This window comes from Accipiter gentilis, chromosome 13 (assembly GCF_929443795.1).
Source record: "Accipiter gentilis chromosome 13, bAccGen1.1, whole genome shotgun sequence".
NCBI classification, from domain to species: domain Eukaryota; kingdom Metazoa; phylum Chordata; class Aves; order Accipitriformes; family Accipitridae; genus Astur; species Astur gentilis.
The window spans coordinates 31,319,687-31,344,688 of record NC_064892.1 but is presented as its reverse complement, the minus strand read 5'-3'; the positions used below and the strand labels follow the sequence as shown (position 1 = coordinate 31,344,688).

Here is a 25,002-nt window from a genome sequence, read left to right as displayed (position 1 = left end):
CTCTGTTCCAGCCTGCATACAGTAAGTTTCAGCTGTACAGCATTTTTACAGCCAAAGCAAACTAGGTTAATAATGAAATCACTGATGCGATCTTTAGTACAGCCTTAGTGGAGACGAGGGTACCATTGCGTGTTATGATGCGAGGTATTTGGTTGCTCAAGTTTGGGCCTGTCTGAGCACTGATAGGCATTATGCCATGTTTTTTAGCGATCTTAAGCTTTGGTGTTTAAGCGTTAGGTGGAACCTATTTAAGAAAATCCCGCCAATGGGACGTGGGCATGCTCTTAATATCAGGTATTTGTTTAAGTGCTTTGTTGAATTGGAGCCTAGTAGATCCTCTTGAAAAGAAAGTGATTTTCAATCTAATAAGGTTATCTTAGTGTGAACATTTTAACTACATCAATCAATATGCCCGTCAGGAGTAAATGACTAATGGGATTTCTCTTTTCTTTCTTTCTTTGTTACCAGAATGATGAATTGACTTTGCCTGTTGCTGAAGATTCTCATCTCCTTAATGCATTGCAGATATGTCTAATGGATGCAAGCTGTCAGGGCCTGGCAGTAACCAGTCCCAACCAAAAATATTTCCCCCTGGGACTGGTTCATCAGATTCCAGCTCTGCTCTCACAGTGGAAAATGTGAAAAGGCTGGAAAAGGAGTACATGACTTCTAAAGAAGCCTTCAATAAGCAGAGAATACAAGATTATATTAAGCAGACTAATCTTGCTCACTTCAACAAAGACACGACTAAGAAAAGCAGCACAGAGTTTGTCTGGGAAGCAGAGCCTGAAGGATCCTCCTCATCCTTTCCTGCAAAACAGAGTGAAAATAGCAAAGAAGTTTGCTGGAAGACCTCTGAAGAAATTTCAAGGAAAGATAAGCTCCTAACAGGTATTTTTCAGCCATCTGTTAGAGGGAAGGAGAGAAAGACAGCTGTCCTTGATCTTTCCTACGTTTCCGTTTGCATATGGTAAATATGAGTGCCATGCACGGACACCTAAAATGATGATGGATTTTTGAGGAGCTACATGTGCCTGCCCTTCCTTGCCTGGAAGGCTGTGGTTTTGTGGACTTCTGGGCTGGTTTGTCCCATGTTTGGGGCAAAGGTATTGAGCTGTGAGAGCACAGTAAGGAGCACCAGCACCCAGACCTGAATCCTAACCATGGAGATTGTCAGAGAGCTCATCACAAATGCAAGGTGCTAGTCTAAGGGCCCCGGCTGGAAAAAATGGGATTTCAACAGGAATTTAAACAGAAGCAGAGTGAAGCCAGGATAGAGTGTAAACAGAAAACCCACACATCCATTTTAGGCAGCACTCCTGAATTTCCGAGGTGTTCAGAGTCCAAATACTGTGATTAGTTTTGTCTGGAGCAGAGTTGCTCTGTTGCATGTAAATGCCAGCAAATTAATATCAGACAATTATCTCTCTTACTAGATAGCTCAAGCTATGTTTACTTTTTTTTATATATACATATACTCCACTTTTAATAATATTTTACAGCTCATTAAGTAATCCAGCCAATGATCAGAGGCAGATAGCAGGGACAAAAATGTAGTTAATCCACAGAAAGAAAACCCCTCTAAATTATAGGGGGGGAAAAAAACCCTTTTTTAAGGATGGCAAGAACTTGTCCCATTTTGGTTCTGGCTGCATGTGGTGCCCATGTCCTCTGCTTGCAAGCCAGGATGTGGCTTGTGGCTGTACGCAGGACAGGGTCACAACTTTTCCCAGTGACTGCGCAAGGAAGGGACAACTGGCCCCATCAAAAGCCACTGGAAATGGACCACAAAGCAGCCATGGGGACCAGCAACTGGTTCCCTACAGAGGGAGAATCTGGCTTTCTGCAACAGAGGCTGGATCCTGAACTGGGGTCCAAGTGGGACAACTTGGCCTTATCCTAAGTATAAATCAGGTTTTTAGGGGGAAGATTGGACTTTTTCCGTATTTCTTCTTTGAACAGGCTATGAGCATGCATTTCACCTGCTGTAGGAGAGCCCCTAGCACAGCCTGTCTTGGCACAGCCGGCATGAGCGAGCCAGGCTAATCCTTGAAGTAAAGGGTTACCTATTTCCTACAGAATTCATGCATTGGTCTTCCTTGGGGGTTGGCCAACAGAAGTGTTTTTCTGCTCACTTTTGCATTTTTCTCAATGCAAATTTGTCAGCTCCCAAGAATAGGAAAATCGACTGTTTGCAAACGTAAGGTTTATTTTTGAAGAGCTTTCCGTGTGGAAATCAAGTATTCTTAGCAGGCATACACGTGAGCTGCATCCTTGAGGACAAATCTGCCCCTGCAAGAGGCTGAGGATCTCAAGCAGCCACAAGTGACTGGAAGCAAATGCATGCTGAAACCTCTCTCAGTGCTATCCCAGGCAATCGCTTGTTGGATTTCCACATCAGAATTTAAAATTCAGATGAAATATGAAGTTTCTCTCAGCCTGTTCCAGTAGAGGGCTAGTATTTAGACACAAGTAGGTTTACCAAGGAAAATCAAATATGGGAATGCCTCATTAGGGACCTAGAGTGAACAGCTAATATGTCTTCCAGAATTTTGTACAGTACAGCGATTCACAGGACTTCTTTGGCCTTTTTCAACCTCTTTTCGTTGTTTTTTTTTTTTTTTTTTCGTCTTTCATAAGAGTGGCTTATGTAATCTGATCAGTAACCTTCATTCCAATGCTTCTTCTGCTGCCCTGTCACAGCCGTGCCTCTCTTTTTTCCACGTCTCTCACTTTTCTACATTTTCTTTTCCACCATCATCTCCTCTGCCACCCTGCTGCCCTCCCCAAATGCCTCCATGCCCGTGCTCTTTCCTCAGACCTCTACATGCCCACGGGTGCCTCTCCTCTCTCCCACCACCTTCTGCCTATGCCTGCCCTAAATCTCTCCCTCTGACCTCTCTGATTTTTTGGAAATAAAGCCGCTTGGGATGGTGGCACGGAGGTAGGTTGCCTAAGCGCTGGTTTATCTGATAAAGCGTTTGAGCTGAGCTAAGATGTGCAATTAACCCAGTAAATGGGGGCTGCAGCAGACCCCAGTTCTGCTGTGCTCGAGGGAAACGTCCAGCCTGTGGCACGAGCAGGGAAGGTGCAACACGGATGGGAATATGCCCTCCCAAAGAGTCGGTAAAATAAGGAGACCCAAGCTGCTTACAGATGAAACCTGAACAGAAAAGCAAAGTAAATTAGCTTGTAACTCTTGCCTCTTCCTCTGCAAAGCCTGCCCTGGGTCTCCAGCAACTTTTTTTTTACAGCTCATTTTTGGGAGCTTTTTCTTCGCTCTCCCGCAATTTATTATACCATTAAAACTGATGGGGAAAAATGTTCGTCGTTAAGGTGGGAAGGTTTTATCTGAAATACAAAATAATGACATGGCAAGAAATCTCAAGGCAAGAAAAAAACCCTGCTGTTCTACACAAAAAGAGGATCTTTTTTGGATTTTTTTTCAAGAAAGCTTTTTCTCTCCCCTCCAGCACCAGCGACAGATTCCCTGTCAGCTCAGCCCACTGGCTCTAAGCGGAAGGAATCCAAGTAAGGAGAGTAATTGGTAACATTTTTCTATATAATTCAGTCACGTTAGGCTGTATTTATGCCATACACGGGTGAGCATCAGGAACATTTAACAACTGGAGATTTACAGTATGCCTGAGACATCCACAGCCTGGCAGCCGCTGCTGTGCCTCTTTTGTTAATAAACTGGAAGTTATGTCTGTCCGAGTGGTTGTCTTTGGGCCCCTCAACATTTGCTGTATTAAAAGGGATGTTGCTGGCCTCTGCAGAGGTTTTTTTTAATTTTTTGTTGTTGTTGTTGTTAGACAGATAAATGCTGTGCAGCATCTCTCGACGCGGCTGCAGTGTGTGATTTTATTTTGCAGGCTGTTCTTCCAGCTGGGGAGGAAAGGGAGGTCTGATTCCCCAGCCACGGTAAATCAGCCTAATACCACCCTTCACACCACCGATGCTGCTGCAGCAACATGGATTTACATCAGCCGGGGATGTAGCTCACTCCTTTCGGCTGTCCGATATAAACGTTAGACATATCTAATCTTCCTTGCAGACAGAGAGAAGGGGAGAGAAGAGAAATTGAGTAGACACGCTTGTTCAAGAGACAAATAAAGACCAAATTCTTCTGCAGTGTACTTTAAATGGCACTCAGTTCATTGATAACATTCCTTACGCGAATATCTGAAAGATGGTTTGGCTTTTTTCCTGAAAGATGTGACTACATGCACTTGGCACCAAGGGAAATGCATATAAGCAGCTGTTTAAGGAAAGGCTGTTGTATTGCTACATGAACATGCAGCGAGGTGGTTTTTTCATTATAGGGTTATAAATTCATAACTTGCAGCCTGAAAGAGTGCAGGCTCTATTTTTTCCCCAAATTATGAAAATGTTACGGTCTGAGATAAAACCTCTGTTGCGGTATCCAGGGAAAACGGTCTTACGGTTTCCAGGCTAACAGAAAGTCATTACGGAAATGCAAGAAAAAACCAGATTTCCAGCCCATCTGAGAGGTTTGTGCCTTCCCACGAGATGAGGAGCTGCTGCTGCAGGAGCTGGAGGGGACCCAGCATCCCAGCACCTGGCAGGGCTGGCCAGAGCCGTCCTTAAGGAACCCGCCATGATTTGGGGTGGATGTGTGTGCTGTGCCCAGAATCCTTTACTATTTGTAGGTAACTAATACAAAAGCAGTGATGTGTAAAGGCCTTTTTGAATTACTAATGCAGATAAATTAAAAAAAAAAAGAAATCAAAAGCCCTTCACTCCTTCCCTTGGATCAGCTGAAGTCATGCCCCAACCACAGTTTGTTCTGCATCTTTTTTTTCATTTCACGTTTTTGGTGTGGTTTGGTGGTTTGTTTTTTTTCACTCGCCAAGGCCACAGGCATCTTTAAATTAGTATATCACAGGGGCAATCAAGAAATTCTCCCTGCATTACACAGATAGAAGCAGCTGGACACCTTGATAGCTCTGTGTTGTAGGCTCGGAATGATTTCACACCCTGCCAGACAGCTTCAGGTGAAAGGAGAGAATGGGACGGGAAAGCCCCAGTTGCTTCTGGACGTGCTGTGGCAAAGGAGGGGTGCCCCAGTAGACCCCCAACCCGCATGGGGTGCAGAGCGATGCCTGGCGGAGCGGGGCTCGCCTAATGCCATTTGCAGAACTGGGTGAGCAGAGATAAGCCGGAGAGGGATTTTAGGACTGATACAACCTCGTGAACTAGAGGCAAGGGAAGCAGTAAGTCCATAGAGGACTCTGTACGCAGCTGCTACCAATCCTCCTCACTCATTTTTGGGGGGCCGGCCGTTGCTCCCCCTCCACTCTTAGCTTTGCGAGCGCATCTCTCCCCTCCGCACGCTGCAGAGACCTAACTTTCCCATCTTCTGAGGCAGGACTCATTTAAGGTGACTGGTGCTTCCCTGCCCAAAAGAACGCCACTGAGAATCACTGGAAACTGCTGGGAAAGTTTGCCTGCTCCTAAAACCTACAGCCCTCTTCCCCGCTGGCCGTGAACTGCCTACGAGCATCCCACCCGGTGTCACCTCTTTGCAGACAGCGTGTAGACATCTACCCTGTCTCCTGCCGCAGCAGAAGGCACGACATGGAAGATGAGATGACCCAGACGGAGTGGAGCTATTCAGATGAGTCCCTGGCTGCCAGGAAGGACGGTAAGTTCATTTAAAGCTGCCATGTACAAAATCCCAAGTACTCAGTACTGTAGATTTCTTTTTGAAAGTGGCTTTTTGGCATCAGTTTACTAAAAAAAAAAAATACTCACAAGGTAGGCTTTGTTTGGCAGAAATTTTGATTTGATAAATATCCTCTTACCAATATCCTGAATTCTGTTCCTCTCCTATTAAGTAAGGTACGCTCCTGGTAAGCCAGGGCAATGCTGAGCACCTCGCCTGATAGCCCAGCAGCTAACGAGCATCATCAAGAGTGCTCTGAGCCCATACGACACCAGCCTGCTCTGTCAAAGAGCAGGGATGAGCTGCTTTTGCGCCGAGCTGCTCCTTGAAGTCAGACTTGCTCCGCATCACCACCCTAAGCCACGATGCTGGAGCTGAGGGATGACACCTCCCGAGGTGGAAGGGTGCCCAGAGGTGTTCAGCATCTCCAGCCCACGCCTGTGCCAGCCCGGGTTGTCTCACTCAACGGAGATGGTCGCGACCCAGAATGGAGGAATATTGTTATTTGCCCAAAAAAGGGGAGCGAAGTCAACATCACTTGAAGTTCACGAGCGTTTCGATGGTGCTGTCGTCGCAGTCTACCAGCGACGTGCCAAAGCCGTTCCTCCCCTCCCTGCCTCCTGCCGTCCTGAGGTTGTCCCTCCTTCCTATCCCCAGCAAAAGGGGCCTCTCCAACCATCCGAGGTCACTTTCCGAGGCCAGCATCTCCCGTTGGGCTAACGCAACTCCTCCATCCCCAGCCATCCAGGTTCGGAAGGAGACCGGAGGGCCTTCTGAGAACCATTCCCAAATGTGATTCAAATCAATCCCATTGATTTCCAGGGGCACATTAGACACCTAAATGTTTTAGGGGATCCTGGCCTAAGAGTCGCTCTGTGAGAGAGAGAAGCACAACGTTGTCACTAGGCTGCCTCAGCCCATGAGGGTTTATGAAATGCTTAGCTAGCAAAACAAAAAGCATTAACTTCTTGGCTACAGCTTTCTGCCAAGAGATAGGCAGGTTGTGCTTCGATGCAGATGTCTCAGAGAAAAAATGTGCAGTGCATTAGAGAGCTGTGACTCATAGAATAATTATCCTCGTTTCTCATAGTTTATTAATAATTTAAACCCAATCTTGGTGTTATTGATCTATCATTGAATTGGAGATTTATTTCAGATCTGTAGTCACTGGAGCAGTAAATTTAATCCCCCTTCCCCTCCCACCCTTCCATCCACTAAACTCACTTTATAACTAAAACATGATGTTTAGGCTGTTTCAGTAATAGGAGAGGAGAAGAGCTCAGAGGCTGTGGGTGGCGGGAGCAGCCTTAAGCCCACAGAAGACCAAGGTGAGCAGCATTAAGGTTCTGGTTTTAATACACCTTTTTTGACCAAACCATCCTCTGCACATGATCTCAGGGATGCCAAAAGGACCAAGTGCTACTTGCTGGCACCTGCATCGCAACCGGATCCTAAACCAGTTTTGCCTGCTTTCATCTGAGCTTGCTTGCCCATTCCCACAGTTGACCATCAGTATTGCAGTCATCCCAGTTGTGGATCCCAGTTCTACTCTTTGTCCCCTGGAAACACAGACAGGACCTCACCGATGTAAAAGCGCCTGCAACACGTAGGCTGTTGCGAGGCACACAAGCTCTTGGGCCCAATCCGAATCTTACTTAAACTGGCAAAAACCTGAAGCAGCTGCCTGGGTGCCCCAGGAGTACCATGAGTGTAAAATCAATTTAAGTGCATGGAGGATCAAGCCTAGAAAACTGTAATGTGAAGACTCCTACAGCAGTGCTCACTTGGCTGTACCATGTGTCTGGTGCATTCACTAATATAAGCAGCAAGACCTGGCCTTTTAAAGGAAGCCAGGAATGGAAAACAGAGTGCTTTACAGCTGTAAAGTGCCCAGAAGAGTGATTTTTGTAGGCAAATGAAATACATTTTTATTAGACCAATTGTAGTATACAGTTGGGGTGGGAAATGTGTTCTTGGCCATACCAACTCTTTCTCAGGTCTGAAAGAAAGCAGCAAAAATACCCAAATGCTCATCTGTTGTTTTCCATCTGTATTAATGGATATACTTAAAGATATTACCGTTCCCTGCCAGCCCATCCTCGCTGCTGTCCTTAAACCCTGCAGCTGGAACCACAGCAAGCGGGGGCTCTTGGCTGGGGTTGGGGCTCCTGCAGCCATGGAAATGTGCGACAGGGCCAAGCCGTCACAGCCTTGCTCCGAAAAGCAAACAAGACTCGGCGTAAGCAGGAGGAGAGGATGTGTCGGTGAGGTAAAGCGTTGTGTGCACCCACAAGCGTGTGCTCTTGGTGCAGCCAATGTTTCTTGCCCAAGTGGAAGACGTCCCTAGAGAGGAAGCGCAGGAAAACAAAGCACAACAAATGCGGTGTAGTCTGTAACTACGTTTTCCAGAGGTATCATTCTTAATGACATAGTTGTGGAGCCGGGTTTTCCTTGGTTTGGGGGATTTTGGGTGCTTGGTTTAGGTCAGCTAAACCTGGAATAAGACCACGGAAATGCTGGTATTTCGTTGATCCTGCAGGACAAGGGATGGTGCCAGCAGTAACGCATCAGGGTGCAGGTGCCGGGTGTTGCGGCGCTGTCGGGAAGGGAAAAATTCCAGGGAAATCCACGGCTGGAAACGCTGCTGGGTGGCTGGCTCCCTGTGACACTGGGTCCCTCCTGCCCTGATGGGACCGTCGTCATTGGCGGGTCGCAGCTCCTGCAAAACCCAGGCTTGCTAGCATCAAACCTTTCTCTTCTGTGAGGCCTGAGAGACTTGTTTGGGGAGATTTCACCCAAAAGCATGAATTCCTAGAAATCGGGGGGTTTCCTGCAGTTGCAAAGCAGTGACTTCCCTTCCTCCCCCCCTCCTCGGTGAAATAGGTGGAGTGAGCGATCGCAGGCACAGGTACCCATCACCGGCGCGTTTTGAGCACCCACCTGCGATGGGAGCAGATTCGGCACCTCTCTGAACCCATAATCCTTCCTCCCACCGTTTAGTCCTGCGCCAGGCGATTAGGAGGGTGTTTTCAGTACTGTGCAGCCGGGTAGAGAAACTGAGCATCCCTTCAGGGTGCAGTTCACCCACAATATATTATTTAAAGTGTTTAGGTCCCATTGCACCCCGGCGAGGTGAAGAAATGCCTTTTCTTGCCCTTTTAGGAGTGTTTAACTAGACAACCGTGTCCCCATCTCATCCTCCCTGGGCTGGGTGCCTACTCCTCCGAATCGCTTGCTGGAGGTGCCTGTTCCTGGCTGTTGACAATATTAGGCTCCTAATTCAGGCACTTCACCTAACAGGGATGACCGTGGGCCTTGGTTCAGCTCCCACAGGTCTCCTGACCCACGGGACACCCTCTTCAAAAGGCGCAGGTAAGGTATTTGCAGAGGCAGGTCGTGGTCAGCTCGCCCACCCGTGGTCCCCACCACCCCATCCAGCACCCGTCAGAGGCTGCAACGACGCAGAAGCAGTTTCGGTGCCGTGTCCTCATGCTGTGGGAAATTCTGATCTTCCCTCCAGCCGTGGAAGTGCTCTCCAGGGACACCGAGGTGTACCCCAAGGATGGAGATAAGAAGGAGCCAGCCGAAACCAAGGAAGAGGCAGCAGGCGAGGATGGAGAGGACAATAGCCAAGCAGGACTGTATGAGCAAGGTACAGTGCCATATTTGGAATAATCACAGCCACCGTGAGATAAATTTGTGTTTTCTAGGTGCCCACCCACCATCCTTTGAAAATCCCAGGCTAAACTAAAAAAACATTTTGTTCATAAGAATGGCCAAAGCATTTGAAGTCCTCCTTTTGCTGCTGTGGATCAGAGATTCCACGGTTTGGTGGCCATGGAGGACAAGTCATCCTGTCTAGTCATCCAGGGCCATTATAAAAATGAGAAGGGAAATGTGAATGGGAGCATTTTCATCCAAATACTAGAGTTAGCCTCTAGAAAAGGGCCTAGTGGATGCCTGGTAGTACCAGCCTTAAACCGAAGGGTTGCAGCCCTCTTCCTCCCATGGTCTTCCTCCTCAATTTCAGTGGGTTCCAGTTCTGCCACGTCTCAGCTGGGTGGGACATGGGGTGTCAGAGACCACAGGAGGCAAGAAAAATATGTGGTTTGGGAAGGGGGGTGAAAGAAGGAAAACTGGGAATCTGAGAAAGAGGACAAGAAATATGGGATTAAAGAAGGAAAAAATATCTATCAATAGCTGTGGGGATATGAATGAAAAACTAAGGAGGACAGACCCCAGGGAAGAGAGGAAAACAAGAATAGGGATTAAAAGACAGGCAGACTGGGGGGGATAGTGGAAAAACAGAGAGTGAGACATTGAAAGCAGAGGTGGGTATAAATTAGGAGGAGAAGAAATTTAGCAGTGTTGCAAAACAAAACCTGCAAAGCGAAGAGCACCTGATTCCAGAGGGCAGGGGAGATAGGATCAGCAAGGCAACTCTACGGTTGTCCATTGAAAGTTTGGTGACAAAATAGTGCAAAGAAGGTAACTCCTCTATTCTTCTTCTGTCTGGGTGTCTGCAGTCCTCCGAGGAATCAGGCTGTGAAAGCAAGACCTGGGACTGCAAAGCATTTCCCTTCTGTTTGGGATGAAAAGCGCTCATTCCGGGGAGAAAAGGGGAAAGGGCAGAAAGAAGACATTCTTGCTTTTCTTTTTTTTTCTTTTTTTTTTTCTTTTTTTTCTTTTTTTTTTTTTTTTTTTTTATTTTCACAAGCTTTGACACACATTTCTTAGGTAGAGGGTGGCTATGTGGAGCAGGGGACATGCTCCATTGTGAGCTCCGCTCCAGCATTTTCCAGAGCAGATACCAGGCAAAAGGAGGGGCACAACTGCAGAGTTGCTGACTGTGCTACACCAATCCTCTCGGTCTCCCATCGCTGGAGTCCAGCAGCTGGAAATCTGCAGGAGGAGAGTTCCTGGAAACCCAGCTCTATGCCTTCCCACACCCTGCAGCTCGTCCCTCCATCCCTACTTTTGCTTGTCAGGCATTTGTATAAATAGGATTAACATCTGCAGTTACACTTAGCTAGGTTGCAAATTACACAGGCTATCAAGCCTCGTGCTTCAGGGCATAGACTGATTACCATCGGAGGGGCAAAAATGAGTTTTTCCAATAACAGAATATTGCGTGATTGACTGGGGACATTATGGGGCAGAGTGGGTTAGCCTTTGCCATCAGTATCAGTTATATGTCATTACCGCATCGAAGCACCAGATGTGGGTGAGCCACTTCCATTCAGGCAGCGTCGGAGGTGGCTGGGTCCAGAAGAGTAGGGTTGGTTGGTAAAACCAGCACTGGTTTCTGAAGCTGCTTATAAAATATGCTTCCAGCAAGCTGCGCTCCCTGCTTCTGCTTGCCTAGCTCCTGGGCTGCGTGCCTTCAGCTGGTCGGAGGAGCCTGCCCTCCTCTCCTTTGTCTCCTGGCACTTCCCAACGCTGGTGGGATCAAGAGGTGTCAGAGGATTTGGGACCCACTGTAACAGGAGGCTGGAAGGGACCTGACCAAAAAGGGCTGCTGACTCCATCCTTACGGTGCTTCCAGGGGCTGAGGTCCCCGTTAGCTCTCCATTATCTATAAACAGCTTTGCCCACCCTCAACTTTGAGGCCGTCTCATGTCCTTCATCTTGGCAGCAAATGATTGTCTCATTTGAATGGGAGAGCTACAATTGACAGAAAATCTAAAACAAGGAGCATAATTAGCAGCAAAACTTTTAATTCCCCTTTCTAAGCCATTTCTAAATGTGTTAGTGCTTATTTATTGAACCTGGCTTGACATTTAGACAGTTCCTTTTAATGCTAATAGGGTTGATTACCAGGTCGAATCCTACTGCTTTGAGGAAATAGCTGCTCAGTATTCAGAGCTGCCAAATTCCCCCCTGCACGGAAACACCCGCCTTTCTCCACAAGAAATATGTATTATTCAGTGCAAATATATTAAAATAAGGCCATCGCAGGAGCGAGGACCCTGTGCCAGCAGTGTGGCTATGGGATGCCAGGGTTCTGCTTTTCGGTGGCTAAAAAAAACCCTCCAGAGCCAGCGGGATGGGGTCAGCCCACATCGGGGGGAACCAGTTTGGGGTCTGCTGGGGGGGGGTGGGGAACTGGGGGCAGCAGGACCCCCAAACAGTGATGGATGGGGAGCCCTGAGGAGGAGGAGAGGGTGAGAGGGGCAGCTGCAATGAGGGAGGAAGAAGAAGAGGAGGAAGAAGAAGAGGAAGAGGAAGAGGAAGAGGAAGAGGAAGAGGAAGAGGAAGAGGAAGAGGAAGAGGAAGAGGAAGGGGAAGGCACCCGTTTCCCCAGGTTGCAGCCAAGACCTGCTCTTGCCCACTTGCAGTTGGCACTCTACGTTCAAGGCTCTCATCTCTCTCCCTAATCCTACAGAGCCAAACACAGCAGGGACTCCTTCCCGATGGAAATCTAGGGCCGAGAAGTGTGGGTGGGGTGTCTTTTGGTTGTTTGGTTTGTTGGTGGTGGGGTTTTTCCCCCATAACTATCGCTATCAGATTATTTGCTTCGGTGTGTGTAATGGAGCTTTTTGTGCTCCGTCTCCTGCAGATCAATTGACCAGACAGATGTCTGATTGTCCTCTTGTTTCAATATATATCATCATTACTCCTTCGGAGCTGCTGCAAAATAGCACAGGTGTCAATAAGAATAGAATTTGGCCTTACATTTATTTTAAATTAGGCTTTATAGGTGAAAAAGGTTGGGTTTTCAGAAAAATAAGCCTCCTCTCCACATTACTGAGCACGCAATGTCAACACAAGGCTGCTTAGGCGATGCAGCAGCCTCCAGAAATAGGGCAGACTCCTAAACGCTGAGAGTGACAAGCCAGCCTAGCTTGACAAGCTTTGCCAAGGGCTAGCCGAGTGCAAGGAGATTACCCTGATGTGGGGAACAGAGATACTTGAGCTCAGGAATTTTTCCCCGGGGTGTGATTACCTTGTAATAGCCACTATCCCTCACTCTCATTTCTAGCTGGAAAGGAGGTGCAAAGTGAGGCTCCTAGTTTGTATCCATCAGCTGGTAAACAGCCAAGGCATGGCTTTTAAGGCAACCTTGGAAAAGTGCACAGGGACATAAATGTCCCTATCATTAAGGTGGTGAGTTTTCAGCCAGAAGAGACACTCATATATTGTGTCATCGGAGCGTCCAAGTGTTTGTTTTTAATTTACTGGGGGAAAACTTGAGTGAATCGCTCAGATTTGGACCAAGTGTTTGAGCCACTGCTGCACTTTTTTTTTTTTTCCCCGCTCTCTCATCATTCGTAGCCATGCATCACAAGCAGAACGGGAGCCTCTCTCTTTGAATGCAGCCTTAGAACGATAAAACCCAAGATGATCCATGGTCAGGCTAGGGGAGGGTGACCCAACTGCCATAAAACATCCTTGTTCTGAGCCACAGCCACCCCCAGGTCACACTTCCACCGCACAGAAAAATTAGAGACCTGCATGGAGCACGAGGTGCATCCCTTGGTTATCAGCCGTGTTTCAGAACGACTTGGCCTCCAGCTGAGGACCTGCGGAGAAGACCTGTCCCTGCAGGAGAAGGTGGAGTGGACCAGGCTTCCTCAGGTCCCAGACCCGGTGATGGGAAGAGATGGTGCGAGCCAGGCTTCTGCAGGGGGTGATTTTTGCTTTACGTCCCTGTGCTTGTTGGGGATAGCAGGCGGCTTGGTGCTTTCCCTCGGTCACTCAGGTCCGCTTCAGGGCTCCCACCGACAGCCACAGAGGTCACTGCTTCGTCTTCCACGGTGGGGGTATCCCATGAGAAGGGGTCCGTGCTCTCAAGCGGTCGCCCTACAGAGGCTTTTGCTAAAGGCAAAGGGGATGCGCTTTCCTGCAGGTCTTGGCAGAAGGGTTTTTAAGCCGAAAAATCGCGCCTGGTGTGTTCAGGCTGGAAAGCCACCAAGCAGCTATATCTCTGTGATGCAGGGGGCTGCATCAGAAATGATGACAAGCAGCAGGACCAGATACCTCGGGCTACATTTAAGCTGCTTGGCCTTAGTGGGAGAAATGGCCCGGTGTAAAAGGCAGGACGTAAGGTTGACTGCAAAGGGTCAGCCCCAAAGTGCGCCTGGCCCAGCATCCTGCCCTGGATGAGAGACAGCAGATGCTCGGGAAGCAATACAAAAATAGAGCAAACATTTGCTCATGCTTCGCAGAATACTCGCCATTCCCCTAGTTGTCTGCGATTCGGGAACCTCCTGAACTGTAGACACCACCTCTGCATTTAATCGCCCTTGATTGGCTTGAGGGATGCTTCTTCCATCGATTAGTTTGCCCCTTATTGAACCAACACAAACTTTAAACATCCACTGTAGCCTACGGCAAGGAGTGCCACAGCTAAAAATCTCTTTTGTTTATTTTGAACTTGTCACTTGATAGTTTTCTTTGACGATCGCTCTCTTCCTTTGAAGAGCACTGAATAATGCGAACAGCTGTTCCCCAGTCACGCCACTCTTCCCATCACAAAACTTGTTCATATTTCTTCTTCAGTCATTTTTTTCTTCCAAGATAAAAAGTCTTAATCTATTCAGTCATTCCCTGAATGGAGGCCCTTTTATGCCTTTGATCATCTTCAATTGCCTTCCTCTGTAACTTTTCTGTTTCTTCTGTATCATATTTGAGATTGGTGAATCAGGACTGCACAATAGTATTCAAGAGGTGGGAGCCCATGGATTTACGCAGCAGCATAATGATTTCCTCTGTTTTGCTCTCTTCTCCTTTCCTAATAATTTCTAGCTTTCTGTTTGCTTTTTTGATTGCTACTGAGTGTTGAGCTGACATTTGCATAGAGCTATCTATTATAACCTGAAAATTTGGCTCCCAAGTGGAAATAGCCAGCTCAGAGCCCATTATTTTGTATGTAAAGCTAGGATTGTCTTTTCCCATGCGCATCACTTTACATTTATCTACATCAGATTTCATCTGTGATTTTATTACCCTTTTATTCAGTGCCACGAGGGTCTTTCTGCAACTCTTCACAGTCAGCCCTTTGCCTCAACCACCCTGAATATCATCAGCAAACTTCTCCTCTCCCTGCTCACTGCTATTTTGAGATTATTTATGAATATTTCAAAAGCATGGGACAGTGCTTAGGCTAATCTAGCCGCTTTCCCTCTCAAATTTGAAGTGCCAGGTCCCAAGAAGAGGGACGAAATGTAGTCTCCCAAGCTCTTGGCATGTGAGAAGAGATCACTTGGTGCTTCTGGGGATGGATGCCGTTGTGCCTAACCAGCACATTTCCCTCTCCCCTTGCACAAATATATGCGGGGGGGGGGGGGGGGGGGGGGCGATGCCATTTGCTGGGATGTTTGTCTGTCCCCTCCACCAGACTGTATGGGACCAGTGAGAGATGGATGGGGTTATGGTGGCCCTTTCTTCTGCTGAAGCTGGGCCCTGGTACAAAAAGAGGTGCGCAGAAGTCCTGAGGTCCCAGGAGAGGAGGCGGAGGGGAAGCAATGGATGGCAAAGCCTTTTTCTCTGTACGCAAAGTTATGAGACATTGCTTTGAATAAATAGGAGCTAACTGGCAACTCTTCCTTGCAACAAGCGTCACGGGAGCCTGCTGAGCTTGCCCAAGGGAGTCCAAGGCTGGAGTTAGATGAGGAGCCACCATCCACGGGGGGAGAGTGTGAGGATGACGGGATGGCTGCGACTACCCTCCACCCGGGTGAGGTGAGACCCAGCCGTCCGATTAACCAGGGATTACTGTGCCGTGCACTTTTTCAGTGGTGTTTTTACCCTGGGGAGCAGCACCTTGCAGCAGTGCCTGGCTGCAGGTCGGTGCCGGGGTGGGCAACAGTGAGGAGAACCTCTCTCTGCTGGGTGCATCCTTGTTTGGGGGAAGAGGCTGGAGAGCTGCCGCTGCTATTTGTAGGCAAAAGATGTCAGGCTGAGCAGCACCATGGCACCAGAAGTGAGCATTAAATAAATTCGGAGGAAGTGAACAGCTTTGGTGGAGGATTCCTCCTCCCTGTCCAGTGGTGCACCTCGGAGCCGTGGGTTCCCACCGAGCATGTTTTCCCCTCCCGGTGATTTCTTGTTGCTGCATTTAGAGCCAGGCAGTGCAGGATTTGCCAGCTGTCTGGCAAGACAGCTTCCAGAAAAGGCATGCAGCTTCCAGAAAAATGTTCTGCGGACGTGGTTTGATGCTCCTGCAGCTGTGAGGGGAGAAAGGACGATAGTGTCTCTTCTCGGATAATGGAGAAAACATTGCTCCAAAGGGGAGATGTTTTCCCCTTTGAGAGACATAGAATAGAATAGAACAGAATAGAGAATAGAGTAGAATAGAATAGAGAATAGAGAAAAGAGTAGAATAGAATAGAATAGAATATTTTCAGTTGGAAGGGACCTACAATGATCATCTAGTCCAACTGCTGGACCACTTCAGGTCTGACCAAAAGTTAAAGCATGTTGTTAAGGGCATTGTCCAAATGCCCTTAACACTGGCAGCCTTGGGGCATCGATCACCTCTCTAGGAAGTCTGTTCCAGTAGTTTCTCAGGGTTTTCTTTTTAAAGAAGAGACAGGAGCTGCTTTTTAAAACTTGTTTTAAAGTTTTAAGCCTTTTAAAAAGGCTTAAAGCCTTTCTTTGCTCTTTGGTTGCCTGTATGGGAACAGCCTAGACTTAAGCCCAATTTAGTTTTTAAAAAATCAGTGATGCTGATGCTGAATTTCTTTTGTCCTCTGGGGAGATCACCTGGACCAAAGACTCTGCAAAGTGCACCTTTTGCAGCGCTCCTGAAAAGCCGATCCCAACAGTGGTGGATCTGAAGGAACAGCCCCAGGAAAATGTGAGTCTACCCATACCATGTGAGCATGCCTGTAACGTAAGTTTCTTCCTGGCAAAAGGGAGAGCAACCACCCCGTGGAAGTGGCAGAGAGGAAGGGGAGAGGGATGTGGGCAGTGGGAGCTGGAGGGTGAGGAGGTCCCTGGTCCACCCAGGTGCCCCATGCCAGCCCCACCGCTCCTGATGGGCACCGCACCCCACAGATCTTTTGCTGCAGGAGATACAAGGAAGTGTTTGACGCCATCATCCGAGACCTGATGAGTGAAAATGAAGTGGAAGAAGAGCTGGACACGGCTCCCCGTGCTGACCCTTCCCAAGCTGAGCTGAGGAGCAGCATCAAGAAGAAACTGCTGCAACAGTAAGGGACTGAGGGAGAGCAGCCCCAGGCCCTGGTGGGAGGAGAGGAGCCCCATCATCACGTCCCTTCCCAGGTCCCAGGGAATTTCGCTGGTGGAAACCTACTCGTGGCATCGCACTGCTGCCCACGTGCACCAACAAGCACTGAGGCATCCTCATGTCAGTCCTGTGATGGACTTCCCTGGCAGGAAAGATCCATCGCCTGTCCCGGGCAGGATGTCCTGAGTACGCAACAGTACCAAACAGGGCCAGAATAACATGCTGGACTAGGACGGTTCAGTGCTGCCAAGGCAATACTTGCTTGAGAGTCCTCGTGCAGCTTATCTTTAGAGCCCTTAGAAAGGCACTGGATGGCTTGATAAGGAGAATCTAGAGCTGAGGGCTCGGCAGCCATCAGCTGCTCCTTCTCTGCAATTTTGGCATTGAAGTTGTGACGTTCGCAGATTAGGAAGTGCCCTAGAAAGAAGAATGGAGCCAGATGCTTTCCCAGATGGTAAAAGATTTTCCCAAGTCAAACCCCGGGTAACTGTTCTCTGCCAAGAGACCCTGAAGGCACCTGACCCCATCTGGGGTCTCCTTCCCATTGCAGAGCCCCTACACACCTTCCCACCAGAGTTGCTTCGGTCCCCACACCCAGCAGCCTTGGTGGACATGGATGTGACTTCCCAACCTCTTCCCAGGCTGCTCAGTAGCAGGAGAAGGGTCTAACTCCCGTTTCACCCCGCCTGGGGATGCATCTCTCCCAGGGCACACCACGGGTGGGCACGGCTGGGGCATATTGACCTCACCAAGGTGGGCAGAGATCGGACCGCATCACTTTTGAGTTATCCATGCTTTGTCGCTGTTTCCCCTTTTCTCCTGCTATTTTGGTCCTTTGGGGTCTGACTTGTAAGTGCCATCATATCTTCATGGGTGCAACAGCCCACACTAAAATTTCCCTTGGGCACAGAAGAGCAGCGTGAGGTTCAAGTGCCACTCAGGTCGTAGAATCATAGAATCATTTAGATTGGAAAAGACCTTCAAGATCATCGAGTCCAACCATCATCCATGCTCACTAAACCAGGTCTCCAGGTAGGATCTGGTTTGAGCCTTTTGGGTAGGGTCTGTCTTCTGGCTCTGGACGGGTCAGCAGCGTACGTGGCGTGCAACGCTTGGTCCCACCAGCCACGCAAGCTGAGGTTCGCCTTGAGAGACCAGAGTGGCAGTCAGGGGCACAAGGCAGAGGTGGAGTGGGGCAGGGTGTCCGACCACGTGTGGGCAGCATGTCCCGAGGGTTGGGACTCACCTTATTTCTGTAAACCCATACCCACGCCTTCGCCCGTCACCTGCAGCTCTCCTTGACAGAAGGGCAGGGAAATAGGTGTTTCTACTGCACCGTTCATCAGACCTGCAGTGAGATGGCTCTCCCCTTTCTCTGGCTATAAAAGGTGATGATAAATATATATATATATTTATATATATAAAAAATAGATATAAAAGTGACGATCTCATATGCAGACATTTGCGTTGCTTCAGGTGAATCCTGATATAACATCCCATGACACTTTTTTTCTTCCCTTTGATTATGTGGGTGGTGTCATTAGCCAACAATTTGATCTTATTTTTAACTTCCTTTTTTTCTTGATCTTAGGTTAGGCGAAGGAGGCTTTGAGAGCTACAGGGAAATATTTCAGCAGTATCTGAGATTTGTTGCCAGTAAGTGCCTTTCCTAGTGAGTTGCTGTGATTGCTGGGCTTGACCTGGAGCCAGAAGCACAAGGCAGCTTCAGTGCACCTAGAGAAGAAGCAGAGACTCCAGCCCTCTGTGTAGTAAAAGGTGCCATAATCTTAATTACGAGTGGCCAGGAACCTTCACAGTTTCTCAAAACACAGGTCTGCATAATTCCCTGTCTAGAAGGCCTGTCATCACCATATGTCCTCTGGTTGAGAGGAGTAGGAGATGGTACAGAAGAGACTTGCTAGTCCATGTCTAATCCATCCTTTGCTATAAGTAATTATCAGCTCCTCACGGGCTGGATGATTCATTGTTTTAACCGAGGACATCCCTTACATCTCTTAGGAAAGCCATCCTGCAGCGTCACAGATCCCACCCCATTCTAGTTAGGTAAGATTTTGCCTTTCCACTTATTTCTCCTCAAACAAGGCAAAACACACAAAAACTCCTCAGTGTCTCCCTCCATCCCTGCTCCTTTCCAAATAATCCATGATACAAGGCTTGGAGAAACAGAGCTGCGTCACCTTCTCCTCAACACCAACCTCCTAAAATGTTTTTTTCAGGGACCAGCATCTCATTCAGACTCTCAGAACAAAACAAATACGCTGTCAGACCGAAAGCTGTCCCTTTCAAAAAGCACCGACCGACATCAGCACCTCCAGAAGACCTGCTGGAGCCAGACAGAGAGTTTGTTGCAGAGCACTTAAAGGTGGGTCTCTTCTTGTTGCTTTTCGGGCAGGAATTGTAGAGAGCTGTATGGCGTCGTACCGCGTGAGAGTCCTGTGGTTCCAGTTAAGCCCATTTAGATATCTCTCGTGAGATACGGAGAAGATCCTGATTCAGCGAAACAATAAAATGATTATCGGTGGGTGCACTAAGTTGATGGGACATACCAACTGGTGGCTGTTTGAAGATGGATTTAATCAGATATTGATGGCCGGGGTGGAAAGCTGAGTCTGGCGTCCCTGTGGTTTTACTGGGACGGTGCCCATGTATGAAGGCTTTTACTTATGGAGCATCCTATGCAGCTTGAAGGCTGAACACCACCAGTCAGTGATCTCCACCCAAACTGAAGCCTTGGATCCTGGTCTACTCGCTTCCATACCGTTCATCCTTCACCCTCCAAATCAGGCTGCCTTATCCAAACTGCCCAGCAGCATCAGACCCAGGTTCCTCAGCCAGGAATCACTTGGGGCAGCGTTCCCGGTGTCCGGTCCAAGCCCTAACCCAACAATTTAACAGCACAGGCAAAAGCCTTACGGGTCCAGGCAGCCTTGAATTCATCAGTAGGGATGTCACCGCTGTGCCCAGCAAGGGATGGCGTGTCCTGGGGTGTCCCCTCCACCCCAGCTGCTACAAGAAGCAGCTCCCCAGGGCCAGTTGTCCAAGCCCCAGTGTCTCCGAGAGGGCAAGCACAGACTGGTGGCCCACTCCATCAGCCAGGGACTGGATGGGATCCCCCTCGCCAGCTCAGCCCCCGGCAGCACGGCTCTTCTTTTCCCTCCCCTGCCTCTCCTCTTCCCTTCCCAAACCAGAAAGCATTGCAATTTCTGCAGGTGTGCAAGAAAAGTACCTGTGATTTATCACACAATCAGTGATTTTGTTGGCTTTTTTTATTTTTGACATAGAAGCGCCTTATACTGCTCTCCCCTCCTGAAATATAGGGGTAGCAAATCCTCCAGCCTGGGACCCTCTGTCTTTTTAGCCTCATAAAAAGCCTGAAAAATGAAAGCAAGAACAATATCGTCGGTTTGTTGCTTTTTGGTTCCCCTCCATCCCTTACGACCGGGAAGTAATTCTTAGCTATTCTGCAGAGCCAAAACGTGCATCTTCAGGTTATAAATTAGTGCCGCAGTTATGGCTAGAGTCAGCCACTTCACATGTACAAAATGCCTCCACCTGGGAGCTGCCGCGGACGAGTCCCTCAGGTCCTCGCGACAGACAAAACCCGAGCCCGGCCCCTTTCTGCACATGAGAATTAGCTGCTGCTTTTAACAAAGATGTTAAAAAGGAACAGCGAGGTCTCCCCCGTCTCCTAGCTGCTCTCCATTCTTCCCAGGGAAGCAGGCGGTAATGCTGCTTATTCCTATTAGAAAGCATTAAACCCAGCTCCCTTGTAAGGTTAGGAGCTAAGCCCTTAGCGAAGAAATGTTTCTATTTCGCTTGTCAGTATGTTGCAGGATAAATTACTTGCGTGTCTGATGGAAAGAGGGCTCTTGGCAAATTATATCATCAGAGAGCAGCTAATAACATAAGAGAGCTGAGCTTTGTACATGAAATGCAAAAAAAAACCCACAGAAGTGAAGGATGAGTTTTCCTCAGTTATTTAAAAGGATTTAATTAAAAAGTAAGCAAGCAAAAAAAACCCAAAAAAAAACCAAACCACAAACCAAGGCTAGGTGGAAAGCGTGGAGTGTGACGGTCTGGCAGTGCTCTGAGCTTGGTACCATGTGGGGAGAGGAAGACCTCGGGCAGAGCATCCCCATCCCCTGTGTCCAGGCAGGCATCCCCACGACTTACCTGCCTCTCACCACCTTGGGTTTGCTCCTACAGCACTGCCGCTCTCCTGAGCCCGTAAGACGACGTTATCCTGACGGACAGATATTTTTCCTCCTGTTCCCGGATGGAAGCGGTCAGGTTTAGTATCCAGCAGCGACAGTGCTTGGCTGGCTACGCAACTCGTGCTGCTCTTGCAACGGAATGAGGTCTACAGAGCTGGTGGCCTTGGGGTTGGCTGTCTGAAGGGTGGTGGAAGCTTGGGTCACTTCCCACACCCCTCCCCAGACACCGTCCCGTGATGGTTTTCTTCTCAAGCCTTCTTTTCGGTGGGCTTTCTACGGGCTCGTCTTTCCTTAACTGTTTCTCAGCTACCCGTCGGGCAACTTGGCCGTTCTCATCACGTTCACCAAGGAAGCCCTGTTCACCTATTGCATCCTGGAGGACAGCAGGTACCCCGAGATCAGGGCTGCCTTCGGGAGCCACGGCCACGGGCTCTGCTTCCACCCCGACGGCCACCTCTGGTAAGTGCCGGCAAGCCCAGAGGTGACACCAGGTCCCAGCTCGTCCCCAACTCGCCCCAGTGGCACCCTAGGGCTTTAAGGCACGCTGAAAGCTTTTTCATTTTTTTGTTCCAATTTTTTTTTTTTTTTTTCCCCATGAGAAAGTGCAGGAAAAAGGAGAGAGGGCTGTGCTGCAGCCCACCAGAGCAGTGGCTTCTTGGTTTTTGTTTTGGGGGGGGGTTTTGGCACAAGGGCACACAGGGATTGTCCCATCTCCGTCGCTACCGACACTTGTCCGCAGACCCCGGCGTGAGGACTCACCTCAGCCAAGACTGGCCACACAGCCACAGAGGTCTTTTGGCCCCATTACAGTGCAGGGGTGAGGGCAAATCTACTTTTTACCGGTTTCCAGCAGAGCCCCAGGTGGCCACGCTGGAAAAACGTGGGGTTATTATCTGCACATGAGCGAAAGCCTCGATAGCCAGAGTCAGTTAGCTTGAGGTCAACATTGCTTCTGGTTTGTTTCTAATATCCAGTGAGTGTTCCTCACTAAAGAATGACTTAGGTGACCAATTTCTTGCAGTCTTTGTAATATGAGGTGACCGATGGCTTTAGCAGAAACTGCTGGCGTTCGAGCCATCAAATACTAATTTTCCGACACCCCATCCCCAGTCTCCAAAGTTTCCCTTCAGAAAGCTAGTATCTGGGGGAATCAGTAAATCCCATCTCAGTTTTACAAGTCCTCCCCGTGCTGAGGCTAATGAATGGACATCTTAAATGTCTAACCGGCTATTACAAATCATTTTAAATAGCTTTTGCAATAATGCTTCCATCAGACTCCTGCAGTCCTACCGTTTGCCTGCAGGCATGTTTGGTCTTTCATCCATCACGCAGCAGCCAGGTTTTTACAGTCCGGCTCCCAGGCGATCCGTAGCAGCACTAAACCATCGCCGACCCTGCCGCGGGTCTCTCCTCGCCCCGCTGGACCACACATTCCCCATCGGTGTTAGCCACGCACCGGCTGCTGGCTTGCCATCCCCCCCAACCTCTCCCAGCATCTGTAAATTAAGGCTGATGCTCAGTGACCGATTGATGCTCAGTGATGCTATTTATAAAAAGAATATGATAGCTTTGATGAGAGGAAAACAGAAAACCGACAGCCTGTGGGTAGGTCATCTGTCCCGCATATGGACCGGTTCAGGCTTGTCCACGGCTGGAGCTGGAGCACATCACAGCTGCAAAGTCAGATTTATTTTTTTCCATGCTGGTTTTTTTCCGAGCTGCAGCGTGAGGTAACGCTGGGGGAGGCTGAGCCGCTCTCGCAGCCTGCTGAGAATCAACTTCTTCACGCTTAGGCAGAAAAAACTCAACCTAACGTACGCCGTGAATGATAAAAACTCTCCGCGTGCCACGGCTGGGGGATGCTCCAGCGCCCAGAGCCGCCTTCTCAGCCTGTCATGAGATGGGGAGTATCAATTTGTATTTGTATGCCGTAATTAGGGGCTGTTTTCCCCCACACGCTGCATTTCTCTCTCCTTTGTAGTTTGGCAAGGCCGTTTCCCGTACCCAGCCACGCACGCACGGAGGACCTGTTTTTAGCATAAAGGTGGCTAGAGCAAAAGAAATTACCATGTCTAGAGACTTTCAGAAGATGCTGATGTGCAATAGGAAAAGGGAGACTCACACACAGAGCCCACGCTCTGCCCGAGGATTTTTCTCTGCCCTTTGGGGACTCGTTGCTCTCCCAGGAGCCGGCCAATTTCTGTAGCGTGCTTTTAGCATAGGACAAAAACTATTACCGAAAAAACAGTCCCTGACCTGATGCATCAGGTCCCAGCTGTGACTCTTGGATGGCAAAAATAAGAAGTTTGGTCCGACTGCAGACAAAAGATGGCATTTGGAGCTGGGAAATTGTCAGCTCTGGATTCATCCAGCTTCTTGTTTGTTCCCAGGGCTGCCCTGGATCCCTGCACCGGGATCTGCTTGGACCGGGCAGGGAACAGTCAGAAGTGCTGGAAGTGGCATGACTTCAGCCACCACACTCACAGCCCTCCTTTCCAGTCCATCACCATGAAACTGAACGACCACCTCACCCTTAAAATCCTGGCTCAGGATCACATCGACTTACTGTTCACCAGCCGCAGCAATCGTATTCGTTTCAACGTGGGGTCCCGGCTCAAGGTGAGCGTTCGCGGTAGTAACCCAGCCCGGCCAGCTCCTGTCCATCACCTCCTCGGAGAGCGGCAGCAGCAGCAGGGAAACCTCCCGGTGGAGATAAGCTTTGGGACCGGTCACAAATTTTCAGGTGGAAAAATCACCGTTTCGTTCAAAAGCAAATTTCCTGCCCCTGTGAATCTTAATGAAATTCCCTTTCGGGAAAGCTTTTAGATAAGATTGAAATGCTGTCGCTAAAGGGCAAGAACAGCAAATTTATTCTGAAACACTATTTCTTTTCAAAACATTTATATTAAATGTCAATACAAACACAAAGCTCCTGATTTTATCTAAACAGCATTTCACTTAACATGAAACGAGCATCTGGGGAGAGGAGCACCAAAATACTTTGGTACTTGTTGTCACTCAAATTTCCACCTCTGACCCTTCCCTGGAGGTGGAAATGCTGTTTTGGCCAGGGTTCAGCCCTGCTCGGTGCTACTGTGACCGTCCCAGCCTACTGGTGTGCATCCCAATCCTCCACTGGGTGCAAACACGAGTGGCCAGCTCTGAAACGCAGGTCACGTCACCGGGAGCTTGGGGGCTGTGTCCTCAGGGCGAAGGATTTAAGATGTCTTCCCCGGCGTAGGCACAAACCAAATGTTGACAGCCCTCATAGCAATAAGTCTATACGTGCCCATGGATGTACTGCTAATGGAAACAGACATCTGGGGGAGCTTTTCGGAAAGGTGGCAACAACTCAAGGTCAGCATGTGGAAGCGTAAAGCTCTAGCACCTCCTCTTCCATCCCCAAAATTCAGACTTCTTCCCAGGACCCATTGCTACGTTAGGTAAGGAAGTCCTCTTCCCTGCCCCACCACTTCTGGGCAGCCCACTCCCACCAAAGGAGGCAAGAGCCGTGAGTTTAGCTCCTCAGTCCCCTTCTACGTGTGCGGGAAGAGGATCGCCTCCCGAGGGAAGCCGTAGGGTTATCGTGCTCCATGGGCATGGAGGGAAAGGGGACCCCGGACACGCTACACAGGTAATACATGGGTAAGCATCAAAGGTTGGGTTACAAGGGATGCTGCCCCGCTTCAGGGGGTTCAGCATTAACGCTCTTCACCTTGGACGGGCTCTCTTTGCAGTTAAAAGACCCAGAGACAAGTCACCTGCTGAAGAGGCCAGAAAGCGAAGAGGAGCTCTTCCTTCAGTCTAAAAAGATTCAGCTCAGGAACCTGCTGTTCAAAATACAGACGGCGTTGCGGTGCTTTTGGCAACCCCTCTCTCAGTGA

General features: G+C 48.9%; 1 protein-coding gene across 1 annotated transcript; it reads left to right on the top strand.

Moving 5' to 3' along the window:
- The first annotated feature begins 527 nt into the window (after positions 1-527).
- Positions 528-25,002, top strand: ERICH6B (glutamate rich 6B). Its single transcript, XM_049815733.1, is given in 14 exon segments — positions 528-891; positions 3,474-3,531; positions 5,553-5,691; positions 6,939-7,017; positions 9,210-9,341; positions 15,249-15,373; positions 16,392-16,490; positions 16,691-16,845; positions 18,475-18,539; positions 19,121-19,266; positions 21,111-21,199; positions 21,425-21,577; positions 23,509-23,737; positions 24,856-25,002. Coding segments are annotated over 14 exon segments (1,980 nt in total).